Source organism: Rattus rattus, chromosome 2, assembly GCF_011064425.1.
Source record: "Rattus rattus isolate New Zealand chromosome 2, Rrattus_CSIRO_v1, whole genome shotgun sequence".
Classification (NCBI taxonomy): domain Eukaryota; kingdom Metazoa; phylum Chordata; class Mammalia; order Rodentia; family Muridae; genus Rattus; species Rattus rattus.
The window spans coordinates 20,969,538-20,983,982 of record NC_046155.1 but is presented as its reverse complement, the minus strand read 5'-3'; the positions used below and the strand labels follow the sequence as shown (position 1 = coordinate 20,983,982).

Below are 14,445 nucleotides of genomic sequence, written 5' to 3'. Positions count from 1 at the left end.
CAGGGAACTGAAACCAGAAGGTGGTTCCACTAAGGGAGATGATGAAGCAAATTCTATTAGGGAGAATTCTGTTAGAATTGGCAGAAAAGAATCACTTCCAACTATGGGAGGGGCTTTAGCTCCTGGAGTAAAGTGGTGCTAGGGAGGAAGCATCAGCTCAGGAAGCAAGAGGAAGTAGGCAGGAAGCCACAGGAAATGATGGAAGGCACTTAGTAATTCTCACAGTCTGAACAGAAATTTGAGAAAGCAAACACATGACTGTTAACAGAGCCGCAGTCTCATACCATAATATTAAGCATGAAAGGGTGTGTTTAAAGTTGAGACACTAGCCTAATAATTAAAACAATCTATTGCCAACAATTTGATTTCTATACTATAGTATTACATTGCTCCACGAAGCCATGTGGCTTCTGTTTAGATTTTGTTTTCTTTAGCTTCTAGGTTTTCAATAGTAAGATCACAGAAAAGAGAAGGCTGCATCTGCTTAGAAGGAGAAGGAAAATTCCTTTGAAGGGTGCTTCAAAGCGTTTGCTTCCACCAAAAGTATTTCAAGTTGAATTTTATCAAATGAAGTTTTGGGTGTAATTAACAGATTAGGCTTCCTTTGAGAAACAGAATTTCATTCTCCCCGTTTCAATTTTTTTCCCCCTTTTCTCTTGAGACGGGGCTAATTTAAAATTTCTAAGGACACTTCAAAGACATCTTCACCTTTAATTTATTATCCTTATTGGAAAATAAGGTTCTTAAATGAAACATAGAATTGGGGAGGATGGCTGCCAAAGGGAACAGAGAAGAGAAGTATGTATCTTGATGGATCTGTAACTATCCTTTCTGCGGCTTCCTTGTTCTGACAGCCCGAGGCTGAGGACATAAAAGAACAGTTCCATTTTGAGCATTAGAATGCAAATGGCATTGTTGAAGGTTATAATAATCCTCAAGCCGGATCGCAAGTGTTGAGATGTGAATTCTAGAGCTTGGGGTGGGGTGGGGGGTGGGACTCCTCACTGACTTTGGGCAGCTGAGTTGTGGATCTGACAGGCGCCCTTTTAGGTTTGGAAAGGAAGCGGAGTTTTAACCTTTGGCTTCATTTTTTTTTTCTTTAAAGGGAAGAAGAAGAAGAAATTGATGAAGAGGAATTAGAACGATTAAAAGCACTGCTAGATGAGAACAGACAAATGATCGCTACTGTCAAATGTAAACCTTGGAAAATGGAGAAGAAAATTGAAGTTCTCAAGTAGGTTGCTCATTTTTGCATACAGAAACATACATCGCAGAAGTCTGATTACCTATGTATTATAGATGATGCTGTAGTCACATATATGCACATGCTAGAGAGGTTTGGGATTAATACTTACACACCGAAACCAGTTTTGAGCAAAAGCAGCATGTGGACTCTTGTAACCTCTGTGGTCAACTTGAATCATTTGTTCCTCACACCGGGGTTACCTTCCTTACTAATTCTCCATAGGACAGTATGTTTGACCTTTACAGGGATGTGGGGTTTCTTGTTCTTGTTTTTCTGTAGAGTTTATGGACACTAATGAACTTTTCCATTGTGGCTCTCACAAAAGCACAGGGAGGCTGTTCCACTGATAGAATAGTGCACAGGATTCCGATTAAGGCTTATGCTACCAACTGGTCCCTTGTCACTTGTCAGAGACCCAATTTTAGTTTCCTGTTGACTGCTGAGGTGGTGCAAACACACCCAGCACACAGCTTTTTAAATTTCTTGGGTGCCAAGTGAAACAAGCATAGATTCTGGGACAGAGGTTGGTGTGAGTGCATGCATGCATGCATGTGGGTAACATCACATTGTTTTCTTGTGACTTTGGAAGTGACAGGTTGTGCAAAGGAACATATCTGGATCGATACCTATGTCTTCCTCTCTCAATTTTGACACAGATGGTATTTTTTCATTAGACTATTTTATATCTGGTGGTGTTTCTTAAACTTACCTTCCTTCCAGCCCATTTTCCTTAATGATGCTGTCAAGGGGTAGGAACACCTAGTTGTAGCTGTTCCTGATTAAAGGAACTGAAGGAGCAACCAGGATTGTGCTCCTCTAGACCTGATTCTGCTGGAGTCAGTGTGTTATTTCAAGAAATTATTTTATATTTTAGCTCCAAAAGGACCCAGTTATTTCATTAAAAAGAGGAGAACTTACCTTTTGCTTTTGGATCTTGATGTCCTTTGCAGAGTTTGTGTCTGGTTTTACCTAATGGATTAAGGTTTTCTATTCTCCAAACAATATTGTTTGCATTGGTAAGCACCACTCCATTATTCCTGCTACCCCCTCTATCTCTGTGTATAGTATCTGTGTAAGTCTAAGTATATAACTCACGCACTTGTTTGTGCATCAAAATACTTTTCATTTAATAAGATGGTAATGCTATTGACATAGGTTTTGAAGTATTTTTATTTGGCAAATTTGAAGTCTCTTCTAGCTCCTAAAACATATTTGGACATATAAATAGCTCATGAAACCCCCAACTTGAGATATACACATGCAACTATATACAGATGTTCAAATATTAGAAAGTAATAGCGTGACCTTTCAAATAATAAAATTGAGGAAGATTTTAAGGAGCAGTCTGGAGCTATAGAAGAACAATTTTACTAACACACACACACACACACACACACACACACACACACACACACACACTCAAACACAGAGACATACACTCAAACACACACACATGCACACACATACACATGTGCATACATATACCACACACATGCACACATACTCACACACACACATCCACACACACACACACATACACTCTCTCACACACATTTATACATGCACACACACCTCTTTTACTTGTAGTTCCTATGTAATAGGACAATAGGGCAGTTGAATAAATATGTGTTTCAAACTTGAGTTTGAATTTCTTGTCTTCAATTTATTGACTGTACAAAACTGAAGGATGTGTAGTCTTTCTTCCCCACTATTTCTCATGGAATTATGTTAATAGCCATGGAAAGAATTTGGCATAGTGTCAACATACAACACAAATCTAGGAAGTACCTCCACTGAGAATAGACTTCCCTGCATGCAGTATGATAGAGCACGGGGTTGAATTGGGACCTGACAAGGCTAGGTAGGAGGAAACCTAGCTACAGGGGCTCCAGGAATGTAGAGGATGGTGACACACTGGAGGTATATGGATTAATTTCCATATTTTAATGTGTTAACAAAATGGAATTGAGGATATCTTGACAACTTGGCAAAAATCTGAGGCAGACCACTCCCAGATCTCCAGAATGCCTTTAATATAATATAATCCTTTAGATTTCAGAGTAGGCGAGCTCATCTGGACTCTAGAAATTAGTGAAAACGCAGAGAAATAGGAATCAGAATTAAAAGAAGGGAAAAATGACATGAATTGGAAATGAGAGTTGGGAGTGAACACAGAACATAGGTAGTTTTTGTTTGGTCCTTGTAGTTTCACTTTTTTCCTTGAATTTTTTTTAAAATTTATTTTATGCATATGAGTATACTGTACCAGAAGAAGGCGTTAGATCCCATTATAAATGGTTGTGAGCCACCATGTGGTTGCTGGGAATTGAACTTAGGAACTTTAGAAGAGCAGTCAGTGCTCTTTACCACTGAGCCATCTCTCCAGCCCCCAAATTATTATTTCTCCATCTTTATTGACTTGGGTATTTCTTATTTACATTTCGATTGTTATTCCCTTTCCTGGTTTCCAGGCCAACATCCCACTAACCCCTCCCCCTCCCCTTCTCTATGGATATTCCCCTCCCCATCCTCCCCCCATTACCGCCTTCCCCCCAACAATCACGTTCACTGGGGTTCAGTCTTAGCAGGACCAAGGGCTTCCCCTTCCACTGGTGCTCTTACTAGGATATTCATTGCTACCTATGAGGTCAGAGTCCAGGGTCAGTCCATGTATAGTCTTTGGGTAGTGGCTTAGTCCCTGGAAGCTCTGGTTGGTTGGCATTGTTGTTCATATGGGGTCTCGAGCCCCTTCAAGCTCTTCCAGTTCATTCTCTGATTCCTTCAACGGGGGTCCCGTTTTCAGTTCAGTGGTTTGCTGGTGGCATTCGCCTATATATTTGCTGTATTCTGGGTGTGTCTCTCAGGAGAGATCTACATCCGGTTCCTGTCAGCCTGCACTTCTTTGCTTCATCCATTTATTTAGTTTGGTGGCTGTATATGTATGGGCTACATGTGGGGCAGGCTCTGAATGGGTGTTCCTTCTGCCTCTGTTCTAAACTTTGCCTCCCTATTCTCTCCCATGGGTATTCTTGTTCTCCTTTTAAAGGAGTGAAGCATTCACATTTTGGTCACCCTTCTTGAGTTTCATGTGTTCTGTGCATCTAGGGTAATTCGAGCATTTGGGCTAATAGCCACTTATCAGTGAGTGCATACCATGTGTGTTTTTCTGTGATTGGGTTACCTCACTCAGGATGCTATTTTCCAGTTCCATCCATTTGCCTATGAATTTCATTAAGTCATTGTTTCTGATAGCAGAGAAGTATTCCATTGTATAGATGTACCACATTTTCTGTATCCATTCCTCTGTTGAAGGGCATCTGGGTTCTTTCCAGCTTCTGGCTATTATAAATAAGGCTGCTATGAACATAGTGGAGCACGTGTCTTTTTTATATGTTGGGGCATCTTTTGAGTATATGCCCAAGAGAGGTATAGCTGGGTCCTCAGGTAGTTCAATGTTCAATTTTCTGAGGAACCTCCAGACTGATTTCCAGAATGGTTGTACCAGTCTGCAATCCCACCAACAATGGAGGAGTGTTCCTTCTTCTCCACATCCTTGACAGCATCTGCTGTCACCTGAGTTTTTGATCTTAGCCATTCTGACTGGTGTGAGGTGAAATCTCAGGGTTGTTTTGATTTGCATTTCCCTTATGACTAAAGATGTTGAACATTTCTTTAGGCGTTTCTCAGCCATTCTGCATTCCTCAGCTGTGAATTCTTTGTTTAGTTCTGAACCCCATTTTTTAATAGGGTTATTTGTCCCCCTGCAGTCTAACTTTGTGAGTTCTTTGTATATTTTGGATATAAGCCCTCTATCAGTTGTTATTATTTCTTTTATCACAGCAAAATGTACACTAACAAAATTAGCTACACTAGTCACTTTTTAAAAAATAATAATTTTCTTTTATGTATACCTTTTAAATCCAGGAGATTTTACATTTATAAAAACATGTTATGTCTAGCTTCTTATAGACAAGTGGCGAATGGGCACCACATTCCTACTTGAAACTGGAGTTAAGCAAGAACTGCCTTTGTAAGTTACTCACTCTTGGTTTGAACCAGATTCTGCACTACTCTTTTTACATTAGTTTATTTGCTGTTTTCCCGCTTGGCTGGCCTTGTAGGCATTCAGATTCTCTGCCTCCTAAGAGGTCAGCTGAGGAGTCACTGGGTACCAAGACAGTGATTCAGAGCAGCCTAGTCAAAGTCAGCCAGCAGCGTGGAAGAGATAAACTGTGGCTGTTCGCTTGTGGGCATAACTCACTATCTTGAGATGATTCTTCAAGCCTGGAAGAGTCACTCCAACTCCATGGCTCCATGTACCGGCGGTACCCAGAGTTGTGGCCTCCCGAGTTTTCCTGTGGGTAGGAGGTGTTAATATTAATGCTGTGTTTATCTTCTGCAGGTTTTGAAGCTGTGTGAGTTAGTTTTTCCATATAGATTCCAACCACACGGTCAAAGCCAGTTAACGGCCTAATAGAATATGTGTCAGGATCCCTCTGCCTCAGCTGTGCTAGGGCAAGGGAGACAGACGGCTTTCCCTCTGCCTTTGCCTCTCAGAGTGTGCTGGCTAATTTCTGTCAACTTGACACAATCTAGAGACATCTGAGAGGAGGGAAACTCAATTGAAAAAATGCCTACCTAAGGTCGGACTTCAGGCAAGTCTGTAGGGCATTTTCTTAATTAATGATTGATTTGTGAGTCCTGGGTTTTATAAGAAAGCAAGCTGATCAAACCATGGAAAGCAAACCAGTAATTAGCGTTCCTCCGTGGTCTCTATATCAGCTCCTGTCTCCAGGTTCCTGCCCTGTCTGCATTTGACTTTTTTCAGTGATGGACTACAGTGTGGCAGTATAAGTCAAACGAACACTTTCTTCCCCAATCTGCTCTTGGTCATGGTGTTTCATCACAGCAATGGTAACCCTAATTAAGACAGAAAAATAAAAAATGTTTTCAGGATTATGTTTTTCCCAGAAAACAGCCTCAAAGACTAGACCATTGCTGCTAAGTAAGTCTGAGGAACCAAGTTCATAGGCTCACCATTACTGGAACCGGTGTTTTGTCACAGGTTTAGGTCTGTGTGGGATACCAAGGCTTCCCTTTGTGCTCTGGACTCTAAAAATGTATAAAATTTCTAAAATTGATTGCAGATAGGGTCAAGGTTTTTGGACTTGCAAAAAGAGAAGCCTAAGTACCCACAGCTTGTGGTTCTCAGTTCTTAGTGTATTGGGGTTCATTCAGAAATCATTCTTTTTTTTATTAATTTTTTTATTAACTTAAGTATTTCTTATTTACATTTTGAGTGTTATTCCCTTTCCTGGTTTCCGGGCCAACATCCCCCTAACCCCTCCGCCTCCCCTTCTTTATGGGTGTTCCCCTCCCCATCCTCCCACCATGGCCGCCCTCCCCCCAACAATCATGTTATTGGGGGTTCAGTCTTAGCAGGAACCAGGGCTTCCCCTTACACTGGTGATCACTAGGATGTTCAATGCTACCTACGAGGTCAGAGTCCAGGGTCAGTCCATATATAGTCTTTAGGTAGTGGCTTAGTCCCTGGAAGCTCTGGTTGCTTGGCATTGTTGTTCATATGGGGTCTCGAGCCCCTTTAAGCTCTTCCAGTTCTTTCTCTGATTCCTTCAACGGGGGTCCCGTTCTCAGTTCAGTGGTTTGCTGCTGGCATTCGCCTATGTATTTGCTGTATTCTGGCTGTGTCTCTCAGGAGAGATCTACATCCGGCTCCTGTCAGCCTGCACTTCTTTTCTTCATCCATCTTATCTAGTTTGATGGCTGTATATGCATGGGCCACATGTGGGGCAGGCTCTGAATGGGTGTTCCTTCTGCCTCTGTTCTAAACTTTGCCTCTCTATTTCCTGCCAAGGGTATTCTTGTTCCCCTTTTAAAGAAGGAGTGAAGCATTCACATTTTGATCATCTGTCTTGAGTTTCATGTGTTCTATGCATCTAGGGTAATTCAAGCATTTGGGCTAATAGCCACTTATCAATGAGTGCATACCATGTGTGTCTTTCTGTGATTGGGTTACCTCACTCAGGATGATATTTTCCAGTTCCAACCATTTGCCTATGAATTTCATAAAGGCATTGTTTTTGATAGCTGAATAATATTCCATTGTGTAGATGTACCACATTTTCTGTATCCATTCCTCTGTTGAAGGGTCAGCAATCATACTTAAATCTTTAATTTTTTCTGAGATTATAATTACATCACTCTCCCTTTCCTCAAAGCTCTTCATTATAGCCCTCCTTTCAAATTCAGGGCTCCATTTTTTATTGTTGTCATGGTTTGTGCGCGTGTGCGCGCGCATGTGCGTGTGTGTGTGTGTGTGTGTGTGTGTGTGTGTGTGTGTGTGTGTGTAAGTGTATAAATACAGCTTTCTCAGTTAATATACTGTTACTTGTGTGTATGTTTTTGGGGACAAACTTTTAAAAAACACTTATCGCTAGGAATATAAGTATCTTCAGGACTCCCAATCAAAAGACATTGATGGAGCTAGGGATGTAACTCAGTGGCAGAGCCCATGCCTTGCATGTGCGAGGCTCTTGGTTCAATTGCTAGCACTGTAAGAATGGGTGAGGGTGAAAGACGGCCAAGTAGTTACTATGTTGGTAGGAAGCTGGGGGAATATTTAGAACGTGTATCATCTTTAACCAAATATGTATAAATCTTTGCATGGATGGCCCAAGATGGGAGTGTTTTCTTTTTTATTCTAAAAGTCACCAATATGAGAATAGGATCTAGAAACTCTATTCATCTCTGAGAAGCAGAAAATATGATTTGAAAGTCAAGGGTAATTTATATTACTTACTATAAAAATTTCTTCCCTGCATGAATAATGAGGACACCTCATATTTTAGGTACTCATAATTTTTCACAGAGATTACATGGCTAGATCTTCTTGCTTGTAAAGGCAGCCATCCTCACTTGGTAGTGACTACTAGGGATGAAGTACACACCTGGGCAGAAAATAGCTGGTGTACTTATTACTCACCAGAAACCAAAACCTTTGACTTCAATACAGCATTACGATTAAAGCTGACTTGCAACCACATTATTTTCTTGCTATGACGAAGCCTTAAAAATCCCAGGGACTGGCTGGGCATGATGTCTGTAATCCCAGCAATTGGGAGGCAGACGCAGGCCATCTTTATGAGTGTGAGGCCAGCTTGATTTACAAATTGAGTTCCAGGACAACCAGGTTACACAGAGAAACCCTGTCTCAGAAAAAAACAAACAAAAAAAGTGAAAACAAACACAGACAAACAAGCATTCCAAGGGCCTGGGCTGTGATCTAAGGCTATCTTGAACTTCAACAATTTGCAAATCCGAGGAGCTCCAATGTCTGTAGTTTTCAAATTGGTGTCCTCGGAAGTCAAGTGGTTTAGTCACATCAGTTCAGCACAAGGAAGGCCTGAGGTTAGAAGGAGGCCACCACGTGGATCTAGCTGGCTACACCTAGAAAAGGTCCAAGTTGTGCTTACTCTAAGGGTTTGCCTATGAGACCCTCATGGGAGAATGAGTGCTTCCATGGACATTCTAAGGAATATCACAAAGTGACTCTTGTCTGGGTGCTTACAAATGCTTATTTTAGGGAGGACACAATTCTAACTTTTCATGAATAAACAAATATGAGTGTGTAAGTTCTTCCTCTTTCCATTGTCATGAAATTGACGCGTAAGAAAACATCAAGTAATATATTTTAGGTATAACAAAAATTAGATATCATATTGAATTATTTCTATGCTTTGTGGAACCCTGACCCAGTGGTTCTAGGATCTGTCCACTCTGGCTGGCTGTATCTGTGATTTACTAGCTACAAATGAAAAGCCAAGTAAGTTACCCTTAGCATTTCATTCTTTGGAAATTATCAGTCGTGAAACTAATATTTCTCCCTGTTCATTCTCACCCCCCCCCTCGCCCAGTCCACTGGCTTTTTATGTATTTATTTTCACTTTAGTTTTTGGAGTGAGAAAGTTAACATATTTCTAGAAAAGTGAGATCTGACTACACTTGATTTTCTGTGCTGAGCTCTCAGGGCCACCCCCTTTCTTGAGGCTTATTTCCCTGTGAGCAGTTGTCATGTGATATTGAGCATACATATTTTCTTCACCAGACATTGTAAAGAAGTGAAAGATTGCACAAATAAGGACATTTAAGCAGATGTACACACTGAGCACACACTTTCTCATGCTGGTTTCTTTTTAGCTAACCCCTCTAATGATGCACGGGCCTTTCTTTTCCCATTCCTCAGATAGTCTAGTGAATAGATATCATTTTTCACCCAAAGAACAGGATGTTTAAACCAGCACATCCAAAGCTCTGTGCATACCAAGAGCTCAATTAGTGCTTCCTCCTGGAAGCAATGCCAATGGCTGTGATTCTGCTGTTGTTGGACCTGCATTCTCAGGCAGAGAACCATGGCTATAGCTGATCTGGACAATTCAGTGGTTGGTGACCCGGTGAACAGAGGACTAAGTATTGTGGTGACTAAAGTGCCCCAATGTCTGCTACTTTGCATAGTAAAAATGCTTTCGGTCTGTCCACATTTCTATTTAATTTTAATTCCTTTTATTTTTGAGTTGTTTTTAAGAAAGTCACACTAATAGGCTGACCTTGAGTTTGGGTCTTTCTTCCTTAGCCTCCAATGCTGGGAATTACAGGTACATCCTACCATGTCTGCTTCTATTACAACTAGTTTTGAGCTGCTTCCAAATTAAATTATTTTTTTGCCTTTCATTGAAAACAGATTTTTTTTTCTCACATAATTTATCCTGATTACAGCTTCCTCTCCAAGTTCTTTTCCATATCCCCTCTTGTCTGGATCTATTCCCTTTCTATCTCCGATTGGGAAACAAAAAAGCAGCAGGTTAGCATGGTGTGGTAGGACACACCTTTAGTCCCAACAGAGACAGGTGGACCCCTGAGATCCAGGTCAGCCTGGCTACAGAGCAAGTTCCAGGACAAGAAGGATTACACAGAGAAACCCTGTCTGGAAGAACAAAACAAAGAAACCAAGCCAACCAACCAAACAAACAAAAAATGAAAACAGGCTTCTAAGGAATAATAATGAAATATAATTAGATAAGACAAATAAAAATAACACACCAGAATTGGGAAAAAAAAACAGAAACAAAACAAACTGAACAAATAGAAGGAAAGAGTGCAAGAGAGCATTTGTTCTCCCATTCCGTGTTCCCATGGTGACACAAACCTGGGAACCATAATATACACTTAAAGGACCTGGTCCAGACCCCTGTAGGCCCTGTGTATACTGCCTCAGTCTCTGCGAGTTGTTATTACTCCTTTTAATAGAGGCTATTAAAATTTAAATAGAATTTTAAAGTATTTTTTAATTAGTAAAATTAACCATAGCAATTTGTTCAGCATTCACAATAATGTCAACAGTACTAAAAATGAAAAATTTAACAACAACAAAATCTGTTCGTCTTTCCCCTTGGGACTTACATGTTTTATACATTTTTTTCTTTGCTAAAATGAGCTTTGAAATGCATGATCAATAGACGTTGGCCCACCAGGAAACTTTGCTTCAAGAGTCACCTTTCTCATCGCCACCAAACCATTTGACCAGAGTGATTTACAGGCATTTCAATCTTTGCTTTGGATGGGAAACGTTCTGAGGTGGCCCTGGGGCTGCTGCTCCAGTGTCCGTGGGGAGGTGGTACAGCTGATTACTGCTTTTGTCCCTGCTTTAAAATGTTCTGCAAGTGGGGCTGGTTAAATCCGCCAAAAGCTCCATCCCAGTGGTCAACAGAGAGATAGGAGTCATGGAAGACTGACTCTAAATATGCAGATGCTCAAGGGTATTTTTCCCAAAGTTGTTGGTAATGAACCTTACTCAGTAATGGCCACATTTACTTATCCAAAGTTAAAAAAAAGTTTACTTTATCCATATTTTAAAAAAGGACTATGAGCTTCAAGTAAATAAGGATTTTAATGTATCACCATTTAAGGATAATAAATAATAATAATAATTTATTAGGGATAATAAAGTTTTCTTCCAGATAAATAAGAGTTTGCTTACCATCATGCAGTTCATATTGTGGATGGAACATAGGGACTGTACATGCTGTAGTCAAGGTATGTTCTATCACAGAATTATACCTACAACCATCATAATTGCAATTCATAGGTTCATATTTCTTATAACTTTATCTGTCAGTGTATGATGCATGATAAAACCCACTCATCAGTTTCTTAGCATTCAAGAGCTCTTTACCTTCCAAAAAGTTCTGATAAAACTCAAGTAACTAGACTTAATATTCTTTAGCAGTTTAGCTGTAAGTAACAGCTAGTTTTCACAACTTTTATTAGACTAAAAATATGTTAATTTGAAAGGTGATAAAACAAGATGCATTAGTTATCACTTAAGATTATCTAGAAATGACTTTGAATATATTTGATCTAATACATTAGCAGTAGAACCTGTTAAACACAAATGCTAATTATCAGAAGAAAATGAGTTTTTGCTGTTTTTGGAAAACATCATCCTAACTTTGGGTAAGGCATATATTGTAGATATAATCTAGTTTATAATAAAAGAACAACTAAGGCCTTTTTGAGGTTATCTTTATGGTAACGATGAGGCAGTGGAAAGTGGTATACTATGTTAGTTTGTTTAAAGAAATTTGTTAGTGGATGAAACGATGGCTATGTTTTATTAAGGTATATGTACTGAAAATGCATGTTTGGAGAAAATTATTTGAATATCAGAACAAGCTGAAATGAGAGTAAGAAATGGGAATAATTGCATGTTGCCAATATAACGTTTAAGATTTCCTTCTTTAGTTATAAAAATTAGAAAATTTTGAATGAGAAGAACCACTGCTTTCAAATAGTTGTATTGATTGTGAGAGTCATATATATGCATAAGTTTACAAATATACATCTACATATTACACATAACATATTCATATAGGCCCTGTGTATTTACATGAACATTTGTGACTTATATAGATTGATTTTTATAGTTTTGCAAACAATATTATTGTATTTCATGACAAACACATGGTCATAGGGGTTATTATAGGTTAGTGGGGAAGCCATGGGAGGACACTGTGAAATAGTATTCCAAGTCAATTCATCAGAAAGACCAGCCCACATAGAAGCATGATGTACTGTGTAAATGACCTCATCTAAACTTTGGTTGTAGTACAGAGGATAGCCTGCCAGTCTGAGTTTGTCCCATGGTGAGCAACCAGATTTGCTAGTCAGTCCTGATTATTGCAGAATGGGCTGGACTGCCATGATTGTGAAAATATGATTTTAAATTGCTTGCCTACTCATGATGAAAATACAGAACACATAGTTCTAACCGATAATGGAGATTTCTGATGGAACCATTTAGACCCAAACAGTCCGGGATATCACTGCAGGATTTGCACAAAGAAAATCCTAACTCTTACAACTGTTTAGAAAGATAATCGTAGGAACACATAGGTATTGTGGGGAAGTATTTTGTCAATCTTCCAAAGCAAAATACTTCTTATTCACAGGCAGCATCCTGAGAATTCTTTGTTTTGCAGTATTCAGAGTTCACTTTAAAATGCTTAATTAGAAAATGCATGCCAGAAGCAGAATAGGCACTTTGTTTTCCAAGCCACATACATGATCCTAAAAGAGTTTAGCGTGAATGTATTAATCTAAGATTATAGATGTGTGTCGTACATGGTGGAAATACAACCTTTGTTAGAGAAATTCTGCAAACCAATGCCTGGCATGCCTTTGCTTCCTACTCAAGTTCTATGAGCCTCATGGTTTCCAGTTTACTCATCCAGAACATCAACTGCACCGCACAGCTTTTAAGCCTCCACTGTTCTCGTCCTTTGATTACAAACCTTTTCTAGGCCTATACTCATTCTTCTTAGTATAGTTTAAGATAGAGAAATGATTCCCCAGGTTTTAAGTGTTTGAGTGTTTTTCAAACACTCAACAAGCCATAGAAATGATGGCTGATGGCTAAATAAGAGAATGAAACAGTGATAGAACTAAAATAAGGAATAAAGAGATGACCCGGACCTTATGAATACTTGATGCTCTGCTAGATGATCTGAGTTCAGTGCCCAGAACCCATGTTGCCTGCTTCATAACTTCCTGATTCCAGGTTCAGAGGATCTGATGTCTTCTATTGGTATGTCTGTCTGCACTGAATGCTTCACACAACAACAACAACAACAACAACAACAACAACAACAGCACACAAACACATACAACACACACACACACAGAGGAATTAGATGTCTTGATCAGAATTTTGCGTGGATCTTCTTTTAGTTATGCAGGTATTATGATGGCTAAAGCTATGTTTTAAGTTTAAATTACTGTGCTTAAGGGTCTATAAAATAAACAAACAAACATACCTCAAATATGTAAACCCCAATCGCTCAAGGACAGTGGCTTCCTGTAGTGCTGGGTCTATTGTTCGTGTAAGGTAACAAGCCACCCATTCCTTTCTATAAGCAACTTTGGTTGCCCCAGGTGCACAGGATGTGCTAGATTGCATTTAGATTGCATAAGCAGGAAGTCCATGAAGATGTATGCTTGCTCCCGATTGGATGAAGGTAGAAAGTACATGGCCTTGTGGGTTTTGCCATTATAAGCCTCCAGTTAATTAATTAAGCCAGTCCCCTCAAAAAATCAGCATTGTTTTAGAGATTCAGTATCTTAGTTTGCTTTCTGCTGCTGAGATAAACACCATTACCAAAGCAGCTCAGGGAGAAAGAAAGTATTATTTCATCATCCAACTCCCACGTCACAGTCTATCACTTGGGGAAGTTAGGGCAGGAGCTCAATCTGAAGGCAGGACCTGAAACAGAAAGTGGAGAACTGCTTCTTTCTTTGCTCCCTTTGGCTTGCTTAGCCTGCTTTCTTATACAATCCAGGACCACCAGCCCAGGGTTGGCACTGCCCACGGTAGGCTAGAGCCTTCCACATTAGTCATCAACCAAGAAAACGTTCTCTTGGATTTGCCTACAGGCCATTTTGATGGAGGTATTGTCTCATTTGATATTCTGTCCTTCCAGATGACCCTAACTTGTGTTAAATTGATAAAAATAAACCAGTTCACTCTGATAATAATGATGCCTATTTCAAGTCTGAAATATTTCTGTTGGAATAAATTTAATGTGATAATCTGATCAGCTTAAGGTTTGTAGCACATTTCCTTGAGT

General features: G+C 39.7%; 1 protein-coding gene across 1 annotated transcript in view; it reads left to right on the top strand.

The window, feature by feature from the left end:
- Window positions 1–14,445, top strand: part of Tmc1 (transmembrane channel like 1) — a 162,922-nt gene that overhangs the window by 62,179 nt on the left and 86,298 nt on the right. Inside the window, exon 4 of the mRNA XM_032891708.1 lies at window positions 1,106–1,234. Within this exon, the coding sequence (XP_032747599.1) occupies window positions 1,176–1,234 (59 nt within the window). The 5' untranslated portion in view covers window positions 1,106–1,175. The remainder of the gene's footprint in view (window positions 1–1,105; window positions 1,235–14,445) is intronic.